This window comes from Camelus dromedarius, chromosome 8 (genome assembly GCF_036321535.1).
Source record: "Camelus dromedarius isolate mCamDro1 chromosome 8, mCamDro1.pat, whole genome shotgun sequence".
NCBI lineage: Eukaryota > Metazoa > Chordata > Mammalia > Artiodactyla > Camelidae > Camelus > Camelus dromedarius.
In genome coordinates, this window is record NC_087443.1 from 68,473,938 (window position 1) to 68,498,621 (window position 24,684).

At 42.1% G+C, this 24,684-nt stretch overlaps 1 protein-coding gene across 3 annotated transcripts; it reads left to right on the plus strand.

Moving 5' to 3' along the window:
- Positions 1-268: 268 nt before the first annotated feature.
- PLEKHS1 (pleckstrin homology domain containing S1) lies at positions 269-24,089 on the plus strand. 3 transcript variants are annotated; one of them, XM_010983221.3, is made up of 14 exons: positions 269-462; positions 1,679-1,762; positions 4,594-4,640; positions 10,943-11,031; positions 11,145-11,251; positions 11,582-11,716; positions 13,037-13,112; positions 14,005-14,121; positions 15,928-16,053; positions 18,161-18,264; positions 18,767-18,973; positions 19,663-19,764; positions 21,002-21,137; positions 23,688-24,089. In XM_010983221.3, the coding sequence occupies exons 3-14, from the start codon at positions 4,613-4,615 to the stop codon at positions 23,865-23,867; spliced, it is 1,407 nt and encodes a 468-aa protein (XP_010981523.1). In that variant the 5' UTR covers positions 269-462; positions 1,679-1,762; positions 4,594-4,612; the 3' UTR covers positions 23,868-24,089. The 3 variants fall into 3 exon arrangements, with proteins under 3 accessions (XP_010981523.1, XP_031317653.2, XP_010981524.3); XM_031461793.2 differs by lacking the exons at positions 269-462; positions 1,679-1,762; positions 4,594-4,640; positions 10,943-11,031; positions 11,145-11,251 and having other exon boundaries at positions 11,576-11,716; positions 14,002-14,121; XM_010983222.3 differs by lacking the exons at positions 269-462; positions 1,679-1,762; positions 4,594-4,640; positions 10,943-11,031; positions 11,145-11,251 and having other exon boundaries at positions 11,576-11,716; positions 18,767-18,931.
- Positions 24,090-24,684: the final 595 nt, after the last annotated feature.

A 24,684-nucleotide genomic window follows, 5' to 3' on the forward strand; every position in this document is an offset into this window, starting at 1 on the left:
TCTGCAACAGGCGTTTCACCATTAGCCTGTTTACAGGTCACTGGAGACAGTAAAGGAAACTATGCTTGCATTTCATAGGTCTGTTTACTTTTTACACGTTTAGTATTTCATGCCTGCTTGCCAATTTTTTATTTTCCAGGTGGCATCTACAGGACAAATTAACTCTTCTAGGCACCCCTAAGGTATATTAGGCTGCTTCTTCAAAGAGCTTTGTAACACCATTAGAACCTTATGATCAAAAAAGCCTAGAACAGGGTGGGCTGGGTGGATGGATGGGCGAACAGACCCATAGGTGGATGGATGGACAGATGGAAGGATGGGTGGGAAATCCATTTTCTGTTTAACTGGTTTATAGATATCCTGTCCAAAGGAACACAGTCTGAAAGTAATCTTCTCTCTTCCCCTTTTTGATTAGGTCTCTGGATTATGACAACGGGCTGTCTATGGCTTTACAGTTCGCAAGTAAGTAGAGATCAGCACACACTTTTTATGAACTACTTAGAGGAGTAACTAGTAATGTCTAATTAAAGACCACATATAAAGGTACTAAAAACCATTTCCAGAGAAGTCAAACGCTGACCTGAAGAAACAGAAAAAGAAATACATTCCGAGAAATTATTTCTCCTAAATCAAGCAAAACCTGTCCTGAGCAGGAAGTGAACAAAAAATTGATTATTTCCACATATCTGAAGTCCAGCGAGGTTTGCTGAACAAAAGAACCAGTAATACCTGTATCCTCCATAGGGTACAAAAGGGGAAAACAGAGAAATAACCTTTGCTGAACGCTTTGTTGAATGCTTACCGTGGAGCCAACACTGGGCTACATGCTTGTGATGGTGAAATCTTACTTCATCTTTGAAAAGATCCTGTGAGGTCAGCATTATCCACTGCATTTTTCAGATGAGGAAGCAGACTCGGAGAATTTACCAGCCTAAGCCACTCTGTGAAAAACCTAGCAGAGCTGACTCAAGTCCACCTCCACTAGTGAAGACAGATTAAAATTATGTACTTTTACTTCTAAAGGTGATTTCGTAAGAAGATAAAATCCATTCGCCACTCGCTCTTTCCCCTAAAAACAATTCAGTATAAATGAAAATATACCGAAGGCCCTCTGAGAATGACCATTCACGGCAGGCTGCTGGTTTTGAAGGATTGCTGGTGGCTGTGCAGGATTGCACCAGAGCCTGCCCAGTGCTGCCCTGGCAGTGACCACTCCATCACGGATAAATAAATACATCTTCCTGGAGACCCTGGGCATGTACAAGTGTGTCAGAGGAGCCAGTCTTTTGTTTCCTCATCTGGCACAAAGGAATCCTTCTTATCTTCCAGGAGGACCTTGGGAGGATATGGATGAGCCAGAAGCAAAGGAATTACTTCAACGGCCATCCATTGCAGGAGGTCAAGACTGTATTTAATAAGAGTCATTATGAAATGGTTCAAAGTCTTTCAGGAAGTTCAGTCTTTCTTTTTTTATTTGTTTGCTTTCATTTTGTTGTTAGACAACTGTAGTGCCAGGGGCGGTTCTGTGCCAAACCACACGCAGAAATAGAGCCCCGGACTTCCCTTGGGTCACCAGCTTCCTTCAGCTCGGGGCAAGGATAAAATCTGCCCGAAGATAGAAATTTGGGAATTTCCCGTTGGTTCACATTTCAAACAAAGCTTGTGTTTAAATCCTCAGAGCTCGGAGTGAGCAGAGTAAGTCCAGGAGACCCAGGGACAGGACAGTTTGCTGAGAACTCAACCTGCGACTCCTTGGCTTCCGGTAAGTACTGTTCGATGTGATTGGTTTGGGTTCTCAAGGCTGCGGTGATCTGGATGCTTAATTGAGAAGACTTGCTGTTATGGGCTCTTTCTTCATCATCTTCTTGGGCTGCACAGAGGGAACTAGGACCTCTTGGAATCACACGTAACAGATCTCATCCCAATAACAGGTTAGGCCAGGAGAGTGGTGTAGAGTCTCCCCGAATAAGATCGAAGAGCTAAACCTGAAAGGCTTTTCGTTTGGGGGCACTGACGAGAAAGGAAAGCCAAACTATGAAAAGATTTAATTCTTTTCTTCTCGTGAATAAAAGGAGGGGCAAAGTAGTTCAGACGCCAGCTCTCAAGTTAGGATTCTAGCTCTGCTTTTTATTTATGTGATCAAAGGCAAATTGCTTACTCTCTCTGGTTACAGTTCCCTCATCTGTAAAACGGATATTGTATCATTGAAAAACAGTGTAAACCTTAGAGTATTGTTGTATCTCATTGCTGTGTTAAATCTCACCAGATTTCATATTTATAATATATAATATAATATTGCTTCCATTATATAAACAAAACTTATACACTAGATCTCATATATATGTATACATACACTGGATTTCGTATATATAGTATGAAATTAATATAGATAATATGAAATATTTATATATTATATGAAATCCATTATATATAGCTATAATCCACTATATATATATGTATATGAAATCTATTATACAAATTTTGCTTAGAAGTGCTTGGAATGTATTAAGAATTCGATACATGCTAGTCATTATTAAATAACCAGAGAATCGTAGACTATCTGAGCTGGAAACCACCTCACAAGTAGCACTTACTGAGCCTAGAAGATACTGAATGCTCTTTGCCAAGTTATTTCAAGTGATGCTGACAGCAGTCCCATGAGGATGGTGATATTATCACTTCCATTTTACAGATGAAGAAAGAAGGGTGTAAGAGGTGTTATAATGTACCCAAGATGACATCTCATAACTGATGAGGGTGAACATGAAACCCAGATTCCAGAGTTAACCCTCTAAACCACCACATCCTACTGCCTCACCTGTCATCTCATTTTACAATGGGTTAAAAAAAAAAAAAAAGCAAAAACATAAAAAAAAGTGGGAAGAGTGTTTCCTAAACAGAATTTTGGGGCCTTTCCCAGACATTGGGAAGCCGGAAATGTCTTCCAAAGCTCTCTTAGCCATCCACAGTGCACAGGGAGCGTGGGTGTCATTGTTGTGTGGGGCGATGTGGGGGACCCTGTGGGGCCCAGCCCAAGTCTCCTCTTCCTCTCTCAAATGGAGTTTTCTCACGGGGGACAGCCCTGAGACACCAAAGCAAATCATGTAACCAAACACATTTTACAAAGTGTAAAGTCTTAACAGATAATTATTTTATCAAGAAAATTGATTTTTGGCTTTTTAACAAAGAGCTTGCAGGAAACACACTGCTTTAAAATATATTACCCTCAGCTAGTCTGTCCTGCACAGTCTTTGATCTGATCTTTGAACTCCATAGCTCACTAGGCTAAATGCCCTTTGGGAAAGATGGCCAAGTCCCACGTGCATGGATGAAGAGTAAGGCAGGGGGCTGAAAACCACTGGCCCCCAGTTCTGCTTCAGGCAATGAAATCCCTGAAATTAGAAAGAACCTCATGGATTTGAAGCAAAACCTCAGGGGTAAATTTTTTTTAAACATCCTTTTTTTTTTTTTTTTTTGCAGGGGGTGGGGGCAAAATTTTAAATAGGATACATTCCTCATCCTTGTGCAGAAATGCTCTTCCCTCTTCCTGGGAACAGGGGATTTTGGCCTCAGTGGCCCAGTGCTTTCACCAAGGTGGTCTTAACCTTAAGACTTTCATCTCCGTATACTACATATCTATGTCTATACATAGATACTATATCTATATTTATAAAGAATGGCTGTGAGTCATTCATACCTTAGGAGGAATGAATGACTTTATACTGGAGAAAGGGAGAACTCAGGAGACAGAAGGCATGACCTCATGCCAATTGGATGGTGGAGGGCCCTTTGCCTCCTCCCATTTACTGGGACTGCCCTGGGACTGCTCCGTTCACTGCTTCCTCCTATTTTGAGAGTGTTACTAATTCAAGGTAAAAACTAGCCACCAACACATTTTTGTTTCAAAGATATCATCGACCCTGTGGCCTTCTATCCCGTGGGATTCCTCTTCTTGCAGGGCCCCTGTGTCAGTCATGGGATCGCCAGCAGATCTGTCCAGGAAAGGGCTCCACCTCTAGAGTCAGTTTCATTGTGTCAGTTTCAGCCTCAGCCCCTCCCCCCCAGGGTTGGGTAGCCTTGGAAACAGGTCACTTAAGTGGCTGAGGCAACTTAAGAACAGAGATATGCCCTGGCCCTGGCACTCAGGGTTCCCTCTGGAGAAAGTGAGTTCCTGGCATGGAGAAGGGCTTATCTTGGGCCTCCTTTTGGCCAGAAATGCTTTCTCAGCTGCAGCTGGTGGGTAGCATCCTGCCCTCTGCCCTGTTCTTGTCTCTCCTCCTTGGTGTTGCTGTCCCCGAGGGCTCTCTTGTCAGAACCACTTATGAAGCAGGAGCAGAGAAAGGCCAGGGAAGATGGCTCCTTCAGTCATCCTGGCAACACCTCCTTGGAACTGCCACTTGGTGAGCACAGGCTGCTTGGATAGGTCCTCGTTACCATGGCTACTATCAGCCTCAGGGGCAGATGGGAAGGGGGGAGCTGATAACCCACCTCGCCAACATTCAGGAGCACCATCCTGATCCTTGGTAACTGAGTGGCTAATCAGTGAAGCATCCTGTTGTCTGAGGACTAATGCTTCACCCTTCTTTTTGACAGGTGAGAACAGACAGCCTTAATGGAAGCCAAACCTCAGAAGAGTCCAGGTACCCAGGGAGCATACTTTTTTAAAAAATTTATTTATTATTGTATTTTTTTTTTAATTTTGGAAGATGGGAGGTAATTAGACTTATTTACCTTTAGAGGAGGTACTGGGGATTGAACCTAAGAACGTTGTGCATGCTAAGCATGTGCTCTACCACTTGAGCTATACCCTCCCCCACCAGCCAGGGGGCATACTTTAAGAAAGGAAAAAACTTTCTATTGAAAATAATGATCAATTCCCATCAAACGAACCAGGACACATAAGATGGTTTTAGTAAGGATAATGGGTGGCATTCTGGGACAATGATTCTTGGTGTGGCGAACGTAGCAGAGGCTATTAGATTCAATGAATTATTTTGTAAGAGCTCACTTATCTAGAAATTTGGCATTTTCTGATTTTCATGGACCAAATGTTCCATTTGTTGCTTGGAGATGGTACTAACAGCAAACTATAGATGGGAAAGGACTGGAGAATACTTCCTTAATTTTATATGAAATTCTCACTTGGTTAAATGACCTAAATTGTTATCAGGGTTTGTTGTGGGGATAGGTCAAGGGGTATCATACAGATGTCCTAGCTTCATGTTCACATTCCTCACTGTAGGTGACTGGTCAGAAGGACCAAGTTTAGGATGAAATAACTTAGAAATCAAGCGATCCAATTCAATTCTAAAATAAATATTTTGAATATTTATTCAAAGCACCTATCATTAGTAAGTCACTCTGCGTCATTTTGCAGAGAATATACAGGTTAGTAAGAGACATCCCTCTCAATGAACTTATAATTTCATTAGGAAATTAAGATAAACACATTCCAGTAGCCATATTGGGAAGTTAAAATAAGTAAGCAATCAGGCTACGATAAGAATCATGAAATAAGTGAAAAATGCTGTAGGGTCTGAAGAAAAAAAGAATACACAGATTTATGGGAATCCAGAGAGGTTTTATGGAGAAGGCATTTGAGCTGGACCCTTAAAGGATGTGTAGGATTTTAAAAGAGATTGGAAAAGAGAACACATCTCAGCAGAAAAGGATGGCGTGACTGAAAGCCATGAAGTGGGTTAGAGGCAGGATGGATTAGAGGAGGATGTGGCTGTGAAGTAGGATGGGTGGAGTTGGGGTGGGGAGGACAAGGCTGCAGAACTGCGGTGCTATGTTGTGCTAGAACTTGACCCCATATTACCGGCAACCCTTGAAGCACTTTGAGCACAGGAGCAGTGTCATCAGATTTGCTTTTTGAATTGCTCATATATTAAAAAGATATCTTTAGTGTGGTGTAATTAACATACAATAAACTGCACATACTGAAAGTAAACAATTTAATAAGTTTTGTGCATATGTGCTTAAGAAACCATCACCACAGTCAAGACAGTAATCACATGCGTTACTCCCTAAAGTCTTCTCGTTCCGGTTTTATCATCCTTCCCTCTGGCGCCCAGCCCCACTCCCTGTCGCTCTGCTTCCTGTCACTCTGAGTGTGTTCATATTTACTAGAGTTGTACGCAGTGGAATCGTACTGTATGAACTCCCTTCTGCTTCTTTGATTCAGCACAACTCTTTGGCGATTCATCCACGTTGTTACATATTTCCAGAGTTCCTTTTTATTCCTGAGTAGTGTTCCATTGGATAGATATTTCACAATGTGTGAGCCCATTCACCTGCTGATGAACATCTGGGTTGCTTCCAGTCTTTGGCCATTACACACAAAGCTGCTGTGAACATTTGTAACAAATTTTTATATAGTCATACATTCTTTTACTTACTCTAACATCATCTTTATTTTTCCTTCTGCATGCATTATGTCTTTTTTTCCCTCCGATGGTTTTTAAGGTTTTTCTTTATCACTGATTTTGAGCAATTTGACTATGATGTGCTTTGTTATAATCTTTTTCATATATTTTTGTTTGGGGTTCCTGAGCTGCTTGGATTTCTACTGTAGTTTTCTTTAAATCTGTAAAATTTTCAGCATTATTTCCTCAAATATTTTTTCTGTCTCCCTCCCCCACTTCAGGGACTCCCAATGACTGTAAATTAAGTCACATGAAGTTGTCCCATAATGCACTAAGGCTCTTTTTATGTTTTGGGTTGCTTTTTCCACTCTGCATTTGTTTTGACAGTCCCGTTGATCCCATTCAGTGTATTTTTTTTTTTCTGAGATATTATAGCTTTCATCTCTTGAAGTTTACTTTGGATTTTTTTTATATCTTCTATGTCTCTAACTTCTTGAATGCTTAAAATACTGTTAATAATAACTGTTTTAATGAACTTCTCTGCTAATTCTAACATCTGTGTCAACTCTAGGCCTGTTTTGATGGAGCAGTGATTATCCACCTTATGGGTCATGCTTTCCTGCCTCTTTGCATGCCTGGTAACCCTTGATTGGTTGCCAGATCTTGCAAATTTTACCTTGTTGAGAAATATTTTTGTATTTCTGTAAATCTTGAGCTTTTTTTCTGGAATGCAGTTAAGTTTCTTGAAAACAAGTTGATCCTTTTAAGATTTGATCTGGAAGTCTGGGTTGGATCTGGAGCAGTCCTCAGCCCAGAGCTAATTATTCCTCATTACTGAGGCAAGAACTTCCTCAGTACTCTACCCAATGCTCCATAAATTATAATATTTGCCAGTCTGATGGGAGGAAACAGGTACCTTTTCTGGCCCGGTGAAGGACTGGACACTGTTTCCTCTAATTTTTTCTAGTGGTTCTCTCTCTAGCCTTTCTCTGGTCATCTTAACTTTCACCCTTCCATCACCCTCATGTCCAGTCAATCATTAAGTCATGACCATTCTACTTCCCAAATACTTCCTGGATCCACCCCATCTCTCTGTTCTTATCACCATTGCCTTCAAGACCGTCACACATTTCAATATGTTCATTCAAGACCCTTATATGCTTTTCACTATACTGCTTCAGTAGCTATCTAGATTGACTCTCTAATGTCAGTCTTGATAGCTTCAAATCCAACCTCGACCTAGCCCTGAGAGTAAACGCCAAATCTGACCAATTTAGCACTTTAGGCTAAGATGAAATCACAGGAACTGGATTTACTCTCCTGTCTGAAATGAACAAAAAATATAAAATATATAAAATAGTGGTTTTCAAGACATTAGTCATAAACAATAAAAGTCGTGGATCCCTAAGAGATAGGAAACAAAGTGGGCCCTACAATTTCCTTGACTGAGTTTCCAGTCCACAGTAGAGGAAAGAGGAACCGAGGTGGAAACAGGTGGACCCCTGAGCTGAGGAAACAGAGCTGAGAGTTCAGGGAGATCAAGGCAGCAGGAGCTCAGAGGACAGAGGAAAGAGCTGCACAGAGAAAGAACCCCGGGGACTTGGTGGGGGGATCCCCTCAAGTATTCAAGAGTGTTGATGAGTATACATGTGTGGGGAGACTAGATAGATGTTGGTGTTACCAAGTGATACAGGACATCTGAGAGAAAACGATGAGAGAAAGACATTTATGGGAAATCCTGGTGGAGATGTTCAGGGGCAAAATTATATATACTAGGCTAAAAATACTGAAAAGTTGTCCTATAAATTCCCCCAGTGACTGGATTTTGCTGATCATGTCCCTGGCATGGTGTTTAACGTGTTTCTCTGTTTTCTGTATTTCCTATAAATCAGACCTAGAGGGTTGATAAGACCGTTTCAGTGGTTTTTTTGGCAAGTCTAATCCATGGGCAGTGTTGTCCATTCCTTTTAAAATAAAATCTAAACTCTGCCATGAGCTCCTATCTCCAGGTCCTGCAGGACTCATCTCCAGACTCATCTTTTTCTTTTTCTTTTTTTTAATTGAAGCATAGTCAGTTTACATTGTTGTGTCAATTTCTGGTGTACAGCATAGTAGTTCAGTCATACAGGCACATACATATATATATTTTTTCATATTCTTTTCCATTGTAGGTTACTACAAGATATTGAATATAGTGTCCTGTGCTATACAGTAGGAACTTGTTTATCTATTTTATGTATAGAAGTTAGTGTCTGTGAATCTCAAACTCCCAATTTATCCCTATCCTGCTGGTAACCACGAATTTATTTTCTATGTCTGAGTCTGTTTCTGTTTTGTAAATAAGTTCACTTGTATCTTTTTTTCAGATTCCACATATAAGCAATATTATATGGTATTTTTCTTTCTCTTTCTGGCTTACTTCACTTAGTATGGCAGTCTCCAGGCCCATCCTTGTTACTGCAAATGACATTATTTTATTCTTTTTTATGTATGAATAGTATTCCACTGTGTGTGTGTGTTTGTGTGTGTGTGTGTGTATGCACCACAACTTCTTTATCATCTGTCAATGGACATATAGGTTGCTTCCGTGTCCTAGCTATTGTAAATAGTGCTGCTGTGAACATTGGGTTGTATATATCTTTTCAAATTAGTTTCCTCCAGATATATGCCCAGGAGTGAGACTGCTGGATCATAGGGTAAGTCTATTTTTAGTTTTTTAAGGACTCTCCATACGGTTTTCCATAATGGCTGCACCAAACTACATTCCCACCAACAGTGTAGGAGGGTTCCCTTTTCTCCACACCCTCTCCAGCATTTATCATTTGTGGACTTTTTAATGATGGCCACTCTAACTGGTGTGAGGTCAAAACTACAATGACCTCACACAAAATTACAATGAGGTATTTGTGGTTTTGATTTGCATTTCTCTAATTAGTGATATTGAGGATTTTTTTATATCTCTGTTGGCCATTTGTATGTCTTCGCTGGAGAGATGTTTGTTTAGGTTTTCTGCCCATTCTTGGATTGGATTGTTTGGTTTTTTGTTATTAAGTTGTATGAGCTGTTTATATATTCTGGAAATTAAGCCCTTGTCAGTTGCATCATTTGCAAATATTTTCTCCTATTCCGTAGGTTGTCTTTTGGTTTGTTTATAGTTTCCTTTGCTGTGCAAAAGCTTATAAGTTTAATTTGGTCCCATTTGCTTATTTTTGCTTTTATTTTTATTGCCTGAGTAGACTGCCCTAACAGAACATTACTGAGATTTATGTCAGAGAATTGTTTGCCTATGTTTTCTTCTAGGAAGTTTATTGTGTCTTATGTTTAAGTCTTTAAGCCATTTTGAGTTTATTTTTGTGTATGGTGTGAGGGAGTGTTCTAACTTCATTTGATTTACATGCGGCTGTCTAACTTTCCCAACACCACTTGCTGGAGAGGCTGCCTTTTCTCCTCATCCTGTTTTTCATCCTGAATTCCTCTCAGGGTAGACTGTCAGTCAGCGACTACAGTGGCTACGATGCTCTTTGTTTTTCTTTGTTTTATACCTCCAATTTTACAAATGAGGAAAAGGAGGGAGATTTAATGATTCAAGGTGTTCTATAAATATTTGTTCAATAAATTAATCTGTGAGTTTGTCCAAAGCCACACAACTATTAAATAAAGGAGCTAAAAGTTTTTGCTATATTGTTTCCTTCTGGTTTTCTTCTCCTCTTTTTTTTTTTTTTTTTTTTTTCCAGGGTGGGGCTGTAGGGGGAGCAGGCAGAGTTGCTCGGAAGGAGGAGAGGGCGGGAAGGTGAGGACGGAGGGCGGCTGTCTGAGAATTACTAGTTAGGAGCATACTGGCTTCATCAGCTGTACTTCCTAACCTTGATTCTGTTTTCACTTAATAAAGAAGCGCTAATTCTTTAGTGAAGGCTGTCTTTTACAAAACCAGGGCTCCTCCAGAACTGCAGCCTGGATGGAACTGCAGCCTGGATGGAAAAGCAAAACCTATCTCTTTTTCTTTTTTTTTAAATAAGTGTTATTATAACAACATTGTGGTTTTTCTAAATAATGAAAGCATTACTTGTTTCTACAGACATTTTCAAAAATGTAGAAAAGAATTTAAAAACTGCCTATGCATTTCAGTACTTACAGAGAAGCAGTTAATATCTTGGAAAACTCTTATTTAACCACTTTGCCACCTTATCTTCCATAGCAGGTGGCTTTGTTTTTGTTTGCTAAGCCAAGGGCTAAGGCAGAATTATCTTGCTCCTGGTACTTCAGCAAGAATGGAGACCAATTTTTGCTCACATCTGGAGAGCCAGTGGCATACTCCAGAGACAGAGAGCCAGACAGGTGTGCCCTGAATTAAAGAACTTCTAAGTGTCATCTGAATGAACGTCCCGGCTGTGGATGAATAAGAATCACACACGTGGTTCTCGGGTGTTTTGTTCTCCTGGCCTATAAATGGATGCTCTTTTCCATACTGAATCATTTGAAGACCTTTCCAGAAGTAAGCAGAGTTTCCCAATCGAAGCAGTTCTTCTCAGAGATTTACAGGGAACAAACTGAGTCCTATCACTTTCTTTCATTAGGCAAGCAATTTACATTTTCTTATGAAAATGAAGTCTGCAAACAAGATTACTTTATTAAATCACCACCTCCTCGGCTTTTCTTCTCTGCGGTGAGTATTCATGAAGATTTAACAGGCCTCCCACCAGCCTCAGGAGCATTTTTTTTAAATCCTTTCTCTTCCTCAGAGATTTAACTGGGATGCAAAATATTTTCATTTTTCAGGCCTCTTGGAAAAAGCGGATTTTCATTCTGTCAAAGAATGGGGAAAAGGGCTTTAATCTTTCCTATTACAAAGACCATCATCACCGAGGCTCCATTGAAATTGATCGGTGCGTGTGCAATCAAGAAAGTGTTTATAACAGGAAATACTAACACATTATATGCAAATTAGAAAAAAATTAGAAAACATGTTAATTTGTGGAACCAAGAATCCAACTGATACAGGAATTTTTTGAACTAAGTTTCAGGTTGAACAAAGTATTTACAATCAGTGATAAATCAGATCTAAATTTAGTTTCTAAAACTATTGGACAATTTTCAAAGTAGAGATCAAACAGATCTGAAGTTTTTATTCAGTTTGCATCTTAATAAAAACCAGTCAGTTTTCTTCCTAATTGTATATTTGCATTTGTTTCATACTTTCTATCTCTATCTACAAGAAATTCCAGGGTAGAAGTTGGCATAAGTAGCCAGGAAAAAATGCAATTTGTACAGAAGATGTTTAAATGCCACCCTGATGAAGTGATGTCCATCAGAACCCCTAACAGGGAATATGTCCTCATTAGCTACAGCAGGTAAGTGGTGAGATAACAGAGGATGTCCCTGTGTGCAGAATAAAACAAACAAATAAACAATAAACATGCTTTGACTAGAAACCCCTGGCCACAACCTCAAACACCATCTGGGCAGTCTTCATTATTTTTTTTAAAGAAGCTTGAAAGGTCACAATGTTCATCTTCTAGGGCTGCCATAACAATGTACCCCAAAGTGGGTGGCTTGGAACAACCGGAGTTTATTATCTCGCTGTCCTAGCGGCTGGGAGTCTGAAGTCAGGTGTCACAGACCGTAGTTCGCTGAAGGGACCAGAGAAGAGCTGTTCCAGGCTTCTCTCCTAACGTCTGGTAGTTCCTTGGCTTGTGGCAGCATTAACTCCGGTCTTTACATGGCGTTCTCCCTCCGTGCATGTCTCCGCGTCCAAATTTCTCCTTTTTACAAGGACACCAGTCATGTGGGACTAGGATGCCCTACTCCGGTATGACCTCATGCTAACTAATGACATCTGCAGCAACCCAATCTGACTTCCAAATAAGGTCACATTCTGACGTACTGAGGGTTGGAAATTCAACATATGAATTTAGAAGGGGACACAAGTCAACCCATAACAGTCACCATCACCCCAGATGCATTTTATGGAAACAGACCCAATACATGAACATCTGCACAGGCTACATATATTAGGGAGGGGCTATGCTCATTGCTGAAGGAGTCTGCAGTTTTTAAGAGGGGCTCCCAGTGCTAGCCAAGGTGCCTAATGGATCCTGCATAGATGATTATCTGCTTGACAGAGAGGATAAAGTCAGGGCAGGGAGCTGTGTGGAGGAGGCAGCAAAGGCTCAAGCCAAAGTCTGAAGAAACTTGATCTGCTGCAGATCAACCCTAAGGCGAAAAGCTTTCTTTTCAGTTGTAGTGAGAGTCCATAGAAAAGAAGATGAGATCTATATAAAATCATTCAGTCACATCCTTCATAAACACAGGCATCCCCTCAAGGGAGGCGCACCTGGACAAAATGGCGCTGACAGGTTAAAGGACTTGCTTAAGAACACAAAGGAAATCCGTGTCAAAGCCAAAAGCTCCCAACCCTGTGATTACTACTGTGATTTTCCGTTTCTCTGAGCTTTCCTCGCAGAGGTGGCAGGAGGGTTAATTCTAGTGCGTGAGCTGGAGGTGGTGAGGAGCCAGGGGGCGTTTAAGCTGCTTAGGGGAAAAAGCCCTGTTTCTGTGCCACTGCTTTCACTGCCCGTTCCAGTCTTAATAAAAGAATCCCTCTCTGGTTCAAAAGGATCGCAGGCGCTATTGTTGCTACATGCCAGCTGAAAGCTCATTCCTATCAACAGGGAGAAGATTAAAGACTGGGTCTCCTTCTTGTCATCATTTTGCCTGGATATGAAAGCAACACCCTGGAATACAGAGGTGACTCTCCATCACTAATAAAATAACAGGGCACCTGAATGCAGCCTTCTTTCCCAAGGAAATAATGCAAGCTTTTTTTTCTCTCCCTCCTTAGCAACTGGCATTAATACAAGGAAAAAAAAATAAGTGAGAAAATGTACATCCTAGTTATTTTTATGGTTAACAATAGAAAAGAATACTTCCGTGTTTTACAAGAGAGCTAAAAAAATACAGACACTTCAGATTTTCATTACTGGGGTAGGAGTGAGACTTAACTGCGGCATTTTTTAATTGTAGCTGAAACAATAATAAATTCCATCATTGTTATTCAAGGTTCATAACAGCTACCATTTGAATAAATCCAAAGTGGTTTCTATAAAAATACTTTTCATCTGTCTTGTATTTTCATTATCATGTTTCTTTGATATTGTAAGTGCTAGTTATTTTTAAGTTGTTTATTTACTTCATAAGAACCTTTGCTAATTTACAGAAGTTCTTTCTTAGGACAGAATTTATTAGTGAACCTTTGGTCTCTAGGTACCGTTTTGACGTATTTTCCAGGTTATTCTATGCTGATGACAAAAGCAGAGGCCAAGGAGAAGGGGAAAGCAAGTGTCTACAAGGAGACTCAAATGATTAGAGCCAAGGAGTTGGGTGCAGAGGGACACAGGGTTGAAAAGTTATGTTGAGGAAAACTCAGGGCATCTCTGAAGGCCAGGCTGGGAGTCCTTAAGGATTTGGGAACAGGAGAGAGACAAGGTCATCAGTTGTCTGAGCAGGAGAATGCTGGCCGGCAGTATAAATGTTGGTGGTCAGAGACTAGAAGCAGAGTGCCCAGTGATGAGGCTGTTGCTTCATTCCAGACAAGGGATCAATCATGCCCTGATTCCAATATTCTTTTTTTCATAAGCAGGAGAAGCTCTCGTTGGGTGGTAAAAGGCCCTCTTCAGACCCGAACCCTCTTCTTAGTCCTTCCAGGACACTGGAGGCTGTCAACCCCACCACACCAAGAAACAGTCTTCCAAACATGGTAATCAGACTTACTAACCCTCTCTTCCTCAGGACGCCATGCCTGGGAACCAGCTGATGCTTCAGAAATCAATGTATTTGATGCCTTCCTCAAAGCCTCATCCACCCTAAGAGTGATTCTTAGCCTTACTGTTTACCCTGTAGTTAGTCTGTTTCCCCCACGACGATGAGCCTCACCGCCTGCCCTGCCTTCCTCTGACTGCTCCTCAATGGGTGTGTCGAGTATGCCGGGCAGAGGACACCCCAGCTAAACAAAAAACTGGCTGGCAGCCTTTTCCTTTCTTTCCACGCGGGGCACAAATTACCTCTAAAAAAATGCCACAAACACCACTTGATTTTCTGCCATACCATCTGTACTCCTGAGGCAAAATCAGAGTTCTCATTAATTTCCTTTATTTACCCAGATCAATCTTACTTCTCCTTGTACGTGTGTGTGTGTGTGTGTGTGTGTATGTGTGTGTGTGTGTGTGTGTGTGTAAGACTTCAACTTCATTTCTAATGAAGTCCATTTGAGGAAAGAAACATAGTACATCTGCCCCTTGAAAGTGATTTGTAATTGTACTCCCAGCTCTCTTGGATTTGCAATCTTCCCAACTTTGGATATTATTAACAAACAAGCTAAGTGTTTTTTTATTTTTTTCCTTCTGCCATGGATACTATTTTGTTCCTTAGAGATGTAACCATTGCCTTTCCCTTTTCCGTGGGTACCAAGCACATCTTAATAGGGTATAGCGTCCTGTTTTATCTCATTGGAAGCTCTCCAACCATTTTAAAAGCTTTTGGTAGCATGTCAAATTCACCGGGACAAACACTTCGGTTGGTGTTTGTAGGAAAGGCAGTAAGAAATGAGGTTGAGAAGGATAACTTTTCAGTAAATGCTTCTTGCTTTTCACTCCGATACTCCGTGTCCCTAAAAATAATGTTATTAGTCATTTTGCCTTTTCATACTAGTTGTTCCAATCAAGCCAGTGCTTTTTCAATCAGCTCCAGTTAAGAGTACCACCTGCCTTGTTGGGAGATGTTTTTGTTGTTAAAATTAAGTGGGAACCCTTCTTCATCCCCAACTCAGCAGGAATGGCTCCATGAACTTGGGGCTAGAAAAATGGACACAACTTAAATACATTTATTTTTTTTAAATCACTTTCTTTCAATGACTTCCTAGAGAACATTCAGGGTTTTTTTCAAACCCCCTTGTTCTAAAACATTGTTCTTGGAAGAACTAAATTGTACTTATAACAATTTTTCCTGCCATGCAAAGCAGCTACTTTGTGGAGTGTCTTGTATCTGTTGGGGCAGGAAGCGGTCATTGGTTGAACCTAGATCACCTTGAAGCCTATAATTCATACTGTCACATGATCAACACTACAGAACTGCATTGCTGGGGTAACAGTAGAAGTATATGAGCCGAACACAAAAGAGGAATAGTGAGCAGAAAGGGAAAAGGGGCAGTGTCTTGACTCTGGGTGAATTACCTTCTCAGATGGCATTACTAGGAAAAGATGAAGGTGGAGCTTCTGTTGGAGCTTAGTGACTTAGAATACCACCCACTAGAGAGAACGGTTTGTTACAGGTCCCAACAGTCAAGAAGAGTCTGAAAGATGGGCTTATGTTTTTACAGCATTAGTGGTGACCTAGACTCAAGAGTCAAGTTCAATTTGTGCGTGCTTCTGGATGTAACCTTGGAAGATCCTCTGATGTTCTTAACCCGATTAATCTATTATGCCTTTTTCAGAAAACACGTGATTTCATTCTGTCTCTTGCAAAGAAAAAGAAAAAGCATTAATTCTCTCTTCATCTCTTTCTTCAGCATTTAAGAGAACAAAGCTTTCCAGGACTCGGAAAAGCTCATCTACCACATGACTTCTTGTCAGAGACCACCCAAGATACAGAAGAAGACAGCCATTATATTAGTCCTCGTACTATCCTTTTAGAGGTAACCTCTTCCATCCATTCATCATTTATTTGTTCCTCCTACAAATATTTACTGAGCCCCTGGCAGGCACTGTTCCTAAGGCACTAGGCTGGGTTCAGTGGAACCCAGAGGTGAATCAGACACAGGGGATATGCTCACAGTGCTGACACTTTCATAGGAACCCACCATGATACAAGGCAGAAAGGGCTGCACACTGAAAAGAGATGCTAGTGAAATGCCTGGAGTGCTAGCAGGATGGTAGGTATTGGGGAGCTGACTTCCAGACAGAAGGCCAGGGAAGGTTCCATGGAGATGACATTTGGCCTTACATGATAGATAAAATTTGGACTCGGGGGATTGCCTTGGGGAGTCAGTCTGCATTCTGGGCAGAAACAATGAGTGGAAACAATAATATCCTTGGGTGATACATTGCGTGGTGTGTGCCAATCAGTTTGTTGATCAATTGGAAGCCCCTAGTGAGTGCCTTCTGTGTGCTGGCAGTGTGCTGTCTTAGGCGTGGTGGCTGCCAGAAAGGACCTGATGTCACACCTGCACTCAGAGCTCACAGTCTCAGCTGTTACCACGTGATGCTGCTCCACCAGAGGCATGGTCAAAGCTCTGGAAGCGTAGACAAAGGGCAAACTTTCTCTCTCCTGGAGTCGGAGAAATCTTCGAGATTCAAAACAGCATTTGATACATATATGATGAATAGTTTAGTTGAGCTCTAACCTAGCATGAGTGAGTGGCATATTGGGGGAAATACCGCAAAAAAGAGCCAGACCATGATGGTTCTTGAATGCCAAGTTGACTTCATTCTGCAAGTAGCACAAGGGGCAGTGATGGCTTGTCAGTTGGGAAGTGGCCAGACCAGATTATCTTCTAGTGCTTTTCGCCCAGGAGCTATATTTGAGGGAGACAATAGAGAAGAGATTGGAAATGGGAGGTAGGAAGACAAAACTGGGGGGGAAGGGTGCAGCATCTCCCAAACTGGGGGTTTTTGGCAAGATGGTGACATACGTTCATATAAAAGATGCCTCTGGGCTCAAACAAGTTCTGGAAACAGCAGATCAAAGTAAGTTACCCCAGCTTCTGAAGTGCAGAATTCTCAGAACCTTCAGGGTTCAGTGGCACATTGTAAGTAGCCAAGCAGGATGCAACAAGCAGCATTTCCCAAGCTCATTTGACCACAGGACCCTTCTTTCGCCACAAATATTTTCATGCTGGGGTTCTCTGGGACACAGTGATGTCAACTAGTCTTTCATGATGGTCCAGACAAGCAGGCAGGCTGTACATGAGCACTAGGTGCTTTATGGGATGCAAAGTTTAGTGCAGCAGATAAAACTAAGCTAAAAGACCATTACAAAAATTAAGCAAAAAACTGGGTGGCAGAAGTTCAGAGAAGAGAGAAGGTGGCAGTGGCCGAGGTGGTCAGATGGGGCTACAGCACTTCGGGTGAGTCCTGAACGCAACTTCACTAGACAGAAAAGAAAAGAGGCTCCCCAGGTGAAGAAGCCAGCATGAAAATGGGCACAAGAAGAGCCCCACTTGTAGGGGCAGGAGTGGGAAGACTGGCTTGACGGGAGTGAAGTGTTCCAATTATGGTTAATGATGAATTTGTTAGGGAGACAACTGAAAGCCTTTAGGGGTTTTGAGAAACCGTTGCCCCAGATGTCTTAGTTCTGCCCGGCTGGTTGAGTGCCCCCAGAGGACAGCATTTTCTAAGACCTTTACAGCCCCTTGAGGCAACTTGGTTGCCTGTGAGCAGAGTAGCCTGAGGCCAGTTCTCCACTGTGTCCGAGCCTTTGACAGGTGATGTGATTCTCCAGTAGCTGGTGGGGGAAAAGAGTTCATGTCATTAAATGCCTAGTGATGAAACAAAAAAAATAAAGAGCAGTTTAGTCCAGTAGAATACTTGTATCCGGAGCATGGGGAGTCTGGGAGAAGAAAAGAGACTTTGAGTCGACCAGAGCTTTGCTGGTTCAGTCTCCCAGAATGAGCACCACCATTCATCCAATGGTAAATGTTCTCACTGTTTCAGGGCCCAGAGCCATCATGTAGGGGGTAAAACATACCTGGCTTGCATCCTTATGTAGGCTTGCATCCTTACGTCTATTTCTCTTGTCTGTAGTTGAATAATATTGCTTCCAGTAATTCTGATGAATCCATTGAACCTGGAGATTCAGACCAAATCTCCCAGGGAGTCGAGCATCTTTACATGTCAATGAAATCCTGGTAAGTAAAAGTGCCATACTTTAAAATTTAATCTTAGTTAATGTACTGTTGTAAGAACAATTGCTGGCAGTTCATTTCAATAGTTGATATCAAAATACAAAAGCATGACCACGGGCCAAGTTCAAAGCATTAGCCAGTCATCTCCAAACAAGAAAAAGTGAGAATGGTTTTTCTAACCACAGAAAACCATGAGTGGCATTCTCAGGTCATTTCTGTCTCCTGGGGGAGTTCTTTTCTAGTTTGCATTTATGTCTCTCACACTCTCCCTTCTGTCTCCAAACCCTCCCAATGTAAAGGGCTATTTTTGACTCCGTATCCATTTTTAGAAGGAGTGTTTATTGGATTGGATTCTAACCGGGGCTGTGATCCTGACGGCTGGCCATCCTTCAAGACCTTGTTAGTTTTCATGTGGCCGTTAGCTACTTAAATCTGATTCACACACCTTGGAAAGTTGGAAATAGACATGCTAAAAAAGGATTTGTGTTAACTTCTTAACCTCTAGTTTTTTCGAAGAGACATCCCATGAGTCCGCTGATAGCAAAGAGGAATCCCAGACCCTTGCAGAGATCCAGAATGGGCAGCTTCACCAGCAAGAACAAGACTCCGGAGCCGGCTCCTGTCTCTCACCTGCCAATATGGAAGCACAGACCACAAATGACCAGAAGGGGTTGGCCTCACTAACTGTTGTGCAATTGTCTGTACTAATCAAGTAAAGTTCTGATTTCTAAAACTTTACAGGCCCTTAGAGCAAGGCAGGATCCCTTTTGTACTCAGAATTCAAATTTTGAAGCAGTTCCTAAAAGTCTCCAAGTCAGCCAAGAATCTGACCCTTCTCCCTGATGTGGTGGCCAAGGACAGTGAATAACAGAGCTGGAAACAAAGCAGTCCCCTGGGCTGTGGGTGGCATTTTCCAATACTTAAACAAAAAAATTCTCTGTTAGCTCTTCTTTCAGGTCATGGAACCTTGGATCACACTGATCTGGGTAGCATGTCGCCTAGCTTTTACTAGTAAAATTATTGACATGCAGGTTTGGTTACAGACCTAGGAGAGGAAACATTTCAGTTTTAAATGATACCAAGAACATTTGATGAGATTATTTTCAATTTTAACTCTTTTCAGTGTCTTCTTCCGTGGAGAAATGTGCAAACTGATGTGACATGTAATTAATTTAGTCCATTTTTTTAACTCCTTTTCCGTTGTCTACCATCATTACCATATCCCAAGAAGGTTGGGGGGAGGGCATTAATAAGTGGCAAATTCATATTCTTCTCCAAATGTTTTGGACACTCTTTAACTGGAAAATACTATCTTAGATGTCGGAGGCCAAAGTCCACTCAGAAAGTACAGCTCAGAGCCAGAGACAGTTGCCTGACTTTTACAAACGTCTTATCTTGTAGTAACATCCCTGATGAAAGCCAAGTGGAGGAACTGAACGTGTTCCTTTCTCCTCATGACATCGTAAACTATCTTGCTGTCAGAGAAGCTGCAGGACGGATATGGTAGGTGGGAGATTTGAGAGTTACTGATTATAAATGGGGTTGGATGATATGAAGACAATAGTTGTCTCTTGAAGCACTGTATATGGCAAAACTGACTAGAGAACTCGAACTGTTGTGTTAACTGTTGTCATAAATTGTCTTCAGCTGAGGCAGAAATAAGATATTGTTGGGTAAGAGAGTCAGCTGGGAGGTGGGTAGATATGGGAGGATTCAAACGTCCAGAAAGCAGCGAATTTCTGATTTTTTGGAGGTGAGGAAAAGTGGTCGGAAATACATGTGGTCCAAGGAACTCATTCCCAGTCAATGAGCACTGACTCTTTGATGAATGAATGAAATTAGTAAGGTCGACAAGATCCTAAGGTCTAAAAGAAAAAAGCGTACCAAGATCAAAGACTTCCAGACACCAGCCAAAAACCTGCTGGTTAGGGATTCAGACACAAAAGACTGCGTGGTGGAGAATTTCCTGAGAATGATCACGTGTTTATTTGATTCTCTATCCTTTTAAAGACTCTAATTCATTTTGATGGAAGAGTACGGTTTTATAAGAGAAGAAAGTTTGTTCATGTGAAGTCAGCGTTACACATCAATTGTCTTAGAAGTTTGTAAGAGGGCACGAATCACAAGCTTGCATTTTCCCAAATTTCCCACCAACTTAAGCCTCAATAAATACTTGACTGAAACTGTGGACACCTCTGTGCCCAAGCCTGCTCATCTCTCAACTCATTTATTTGCTCATTAGATACTCATTGTATAATCATTAAGTGCTCACTTTCAATAAATACTTAGTGAGCACCTTCTGTTTACTTGGAATTACATTATAAAAACAATTTTTTTTTTACAGTGGGACCATACCTCTGGGGTCTCATAGTCTGGTGAAAGATACAGCTACATGAACAAGTAAATGTCAAATGTATTTTATTTAAATATACAATAAGTGAGGTGCGCACACAGTGGAATAGAAGCCCAGAGGCGGGGGAGATTAACTAAAGGGAGGGCTTTGTAGAGACAGTATGATTGGAGCTGGACTTTGGAGGCAGGGTCGGGCTCCAAGAGGAATGATAGAAGAAAGAATGTTGCAAATAGAGAAAAGAGTCCGTCAACTTCGGAGGTGGTGCCACGTAGCTAATAAAACTGGTGATAGTAGCAGCAGAGCAGACTGGGTGAGGAGCCCACGTGTGCCCCCATCTGTGCAAGCACAGGCTCACACTTGTGTTGGGTGCTGTCACCCCCTTTGCAGCGTGTCTCAGTGGAACGGACCCCCGCGCCTGGGATGCTTGTTTTTTCATGGAGATCACCTTTTGGCCGTGAATGACCTGAAGCCCCATAGCCTGGAGGAGTTCTCCTTGTTTCTCAGCCGGTCTACCCAGAGGGAGGTGAGTCCTGCTGGCTGGCCCTGGCCGGAGCGAGGCAGTGCCAGAAGGAACCAGATCGGGGTCTTGGCTGGTGTCTGAACAGTGCTCTGAAGACAAATGAGGCTTTTCAATCCTCAGCCACCACATGTAAATAAGAGAATAATAAGTGTAAATCACACTTCATACAATACATATAAATGACAAGAATCTTATTTTAGGACCCTTTTAAAATTCTTAAATATAAAGTAGTATTTGAGGGAGCACTGGGTTAGGAGGCTGAAGAGCCGGGGTTGGGACCACAGATGTGGCGACAAGTGGCAAAAAGAGTTTGCACTGGACTCAGACAGGCTCAGGGGTCACATCTCACCTCCTTTAACCAAGTTGGGCGTCAATTTTCTCTTCTGTTAAACTGGGGATGAGGATAATAGTAGTTGTCGGAGAATTAAATGAGATAATGTATGTAACGTGTGTACAACAGTGACTGGCACGTATTAGGTGCTCAGCATAGTTACTATTACTTTTGCTTCTCTTGCTGTTGCCTGGGGAATGCCAAACAGGTTTAGCTTTTTAAGCCTCCGTTTCCTCATCTCAGAAATCGGCCATACCTTCCTCACAGAGTGATTGTAAGAGTTATACAGAACATGTGACTGTCTCCTGAGCACGCATGTTTTAAAAAGGCTTAGCCCTGTCAGTACGATCTTCATGTTCATTCCTTTCCTGGTCTGTTTTTATTTCTGGATGAGCCACATGACCTTGGGAAAATCACTTCCTTGTCTGACAAGTGAGTTTCAATTTCTTCTCTTTAAAGTGAGATGGTTGGCCCTTCTTGGACCCCTAAGACGGGGACAGGAAGAGAGGAGAGGAGAGAGAGGAGAGGGATGGAGTTTGGGGCTTCAGTGAGAGAGAGGGAGCAGTGTATGCTTATCTTTTTTTTTTTTTTTAATGTTGGAATTTCCTATTATCTCATCTCAAGGAAACAGTTCCTTGGCTTAAAATTTCTGGAAACCACTGTGCTGCATAATCTATCAAACTTCTTCCAGTCCTGAGAGTTTATCTCTTCTGCATCACACAATAACCTTGTTGATTAGACAAACTGTACAGTCCCCCTCTGTCTAAATAAGGAAACTTGGTAAGAATGAGTGCATTGTCCAAGATACATCCATAGTGTTAGAAAAGAACTCATGCATCCATTCACTCACTCACTCACCATTTGTTGAACATCTGTGGTGTGCTGGGGACTGTACTAGGTCCCAGAGCTACAAAAATGGCCTCACCTTGAGCTTAAGGAGCTTACAGCTGAGCGTGGAAAATGGGTATGTTATGTACAAGTTATAGTGTGTGCCTTGAGACATGAACAGCCAGCCGTGGGATTGTGCAGGAAGGATGAAGTAAATCCATCTGACGGAGGCCAGAAAGGTGTCTCAGAGAAGGAGATGCTTGGCTTGGTTTTGAAGACTAGGATAGGAGTTTGTGTGGTAGAAAAGAGGTGGCCTTCAGGAGTCCCACCCAACAAGCTAGTAACTGTAATGGATTTCCTCTGCCAAAGACCCACGCTGGAACCAAGTGTTCAATATAATCCTCTGAAAGTTATCAAACAATACTCTGATCCAAAGATCCAGGCGTCAGCGCTGAAGACAAGAAGAGGGTTTTTGCCGGGGAGCGGATCCAGGAGCTCCACCTGGGAGTCGCTGATTGCAGTTTATCCAGACTGCCGTACTAGGTTCTAGATTGTTCAGGCACTGGCCTGGGAGGGGCTGACAGCCATTCTCCTGGGCTCATTCTGCCTGCCCCCTTTCTCCTGGATAACACATTCGGAGTGCCACTGAGAAATAGGGGGTGTTCACCAGCATGATTATTAGAAGATCACAAAATTCCCCTGCTTGTCCACCTCTACCATTCCTGACCTATTTCTTTATGTGAAAGCGGATATCCAGTCCTTTTTTAAAAAAAAAAAATTCTAATAGCTGGTCCCTGGAAGGAAGAAGAATACTGGAAGAGGGGAGATATGGAACCATAAGAGGGGCAGTCAAGGGCCCTTGATGTTTTAGAGCAGCTGAACCAAGCAGATTTACTTTCCTTCCTTGAGAATGAAATTGAGTTGAGAGAAATGGGAATTTGGGGTGTGCATGGCGTAGGAGGGGTGGGGTGGAGAGAATGTGAGACTTTAAAAGGAGGGGGAGGGGGTGTGTGTGTGAAAGGGGAGGAGATGCTCAACTGCAGGAGCAGCCCTTCCAGCTTCAGTTCCCGCCTAAGTTTGTCAGGGGCTGATCCTGTCTGGAGGTCTTGTGTGGAGTCTCCAATGTCAAGGGGCTTTTTAATTCTTGGTATAAACAGGACTGACTGGGCATCACTGGTATTCTCTGGGGTCTGCCCTAAAGGCTCAGGCCAGTGGATGCGAGAGAATAAAAATCCATCTTCCACCCAAATATATAAATCATCCTGGCTTCCTCTGGCCCAGATTTTCTTCAAAACCAGCTTCAAAGGGTGTGAATGAGGACAGACTGAGACGGAAAATGAGCAGTCCTAAGGATAATCTTTAGTCATTTAATGTTCTTCTTTCTGGTGTTTTAGAAGGTGAAACTCACCGTCGGTCGGATCCCAAATTCAGAGCAATTCCACGCGGCAGCCTGTACATGCTTCTTAAAAGACCAAGGTGTTGTACCTCCTCCACTGGATAAGTCTGGACTGGAGAAGACACTGAAGAGGAGTCCAGCCATCAGAAAGAGTAAGCAGAAAGCGACTGGAGAGTAGGTGCCGGGGCCCACTGCCCTTGAGCAAGGATGGGCCCCAGACTCTGTGCTGGGCTCTGCCACTCCCTGCTGTGTGACCGGAGGCAAGTCAGCACACTTCTCTGAATTTCTCCATCTGCATTTTAACAATGGGAATAACTACCCCTTCTCTGGCTATTGCATCAGGGATGTTGAGAGGCCCAAGTGGGATAATGACTATGGAACATGGGGAAAATGTAAGACCTTATTATCTCAGTCTTTGTCCCACACACCACAGACAGAGATTGGGTAAGTTTCTCATCTGAAATGTGCTGTGTGTTCTGTGAGGTCATTCATGCTCCGCACAATCTCTTCTTTGTTAGGGAATGGACAGTTGGAAATACTCATTCCAGGAAGGCGAGATTCCCTAGAGAGATGTGATACCGTATCAGCCTTCCCAAACACCTCCTGCTACTCATCATGTTCATAGACCAGAATGCTGAGACACAGTGGCCTCTTGGCTTCAATAATTATCTTGTTTTCTTAAAGACCCAGTAACTATTTTAGAAGTTGAAGCAATTATAAAGTTATATCCAGCAAAGATCTGCTTGCCCTACCAGTAATAAGAGACCCGCTTAGCACTTCTGAATTTGAAAGGAATTAACTAATGGATGCATTATCGAATTGATCCTGGGAGGCTGAAAGAATCAAGTCTTTTCTCGTAAGTAGGAAAACAAATGCAGAGAGCTAAGGGATGGATCAAATCGGGGAATGGTAGAGAAAAGAGGGCTTCAGAAAATAGATTTTACTGTGTTGCTATTTCACATGGGAAGGAATTAACACCTTAGACGTTTAATGAT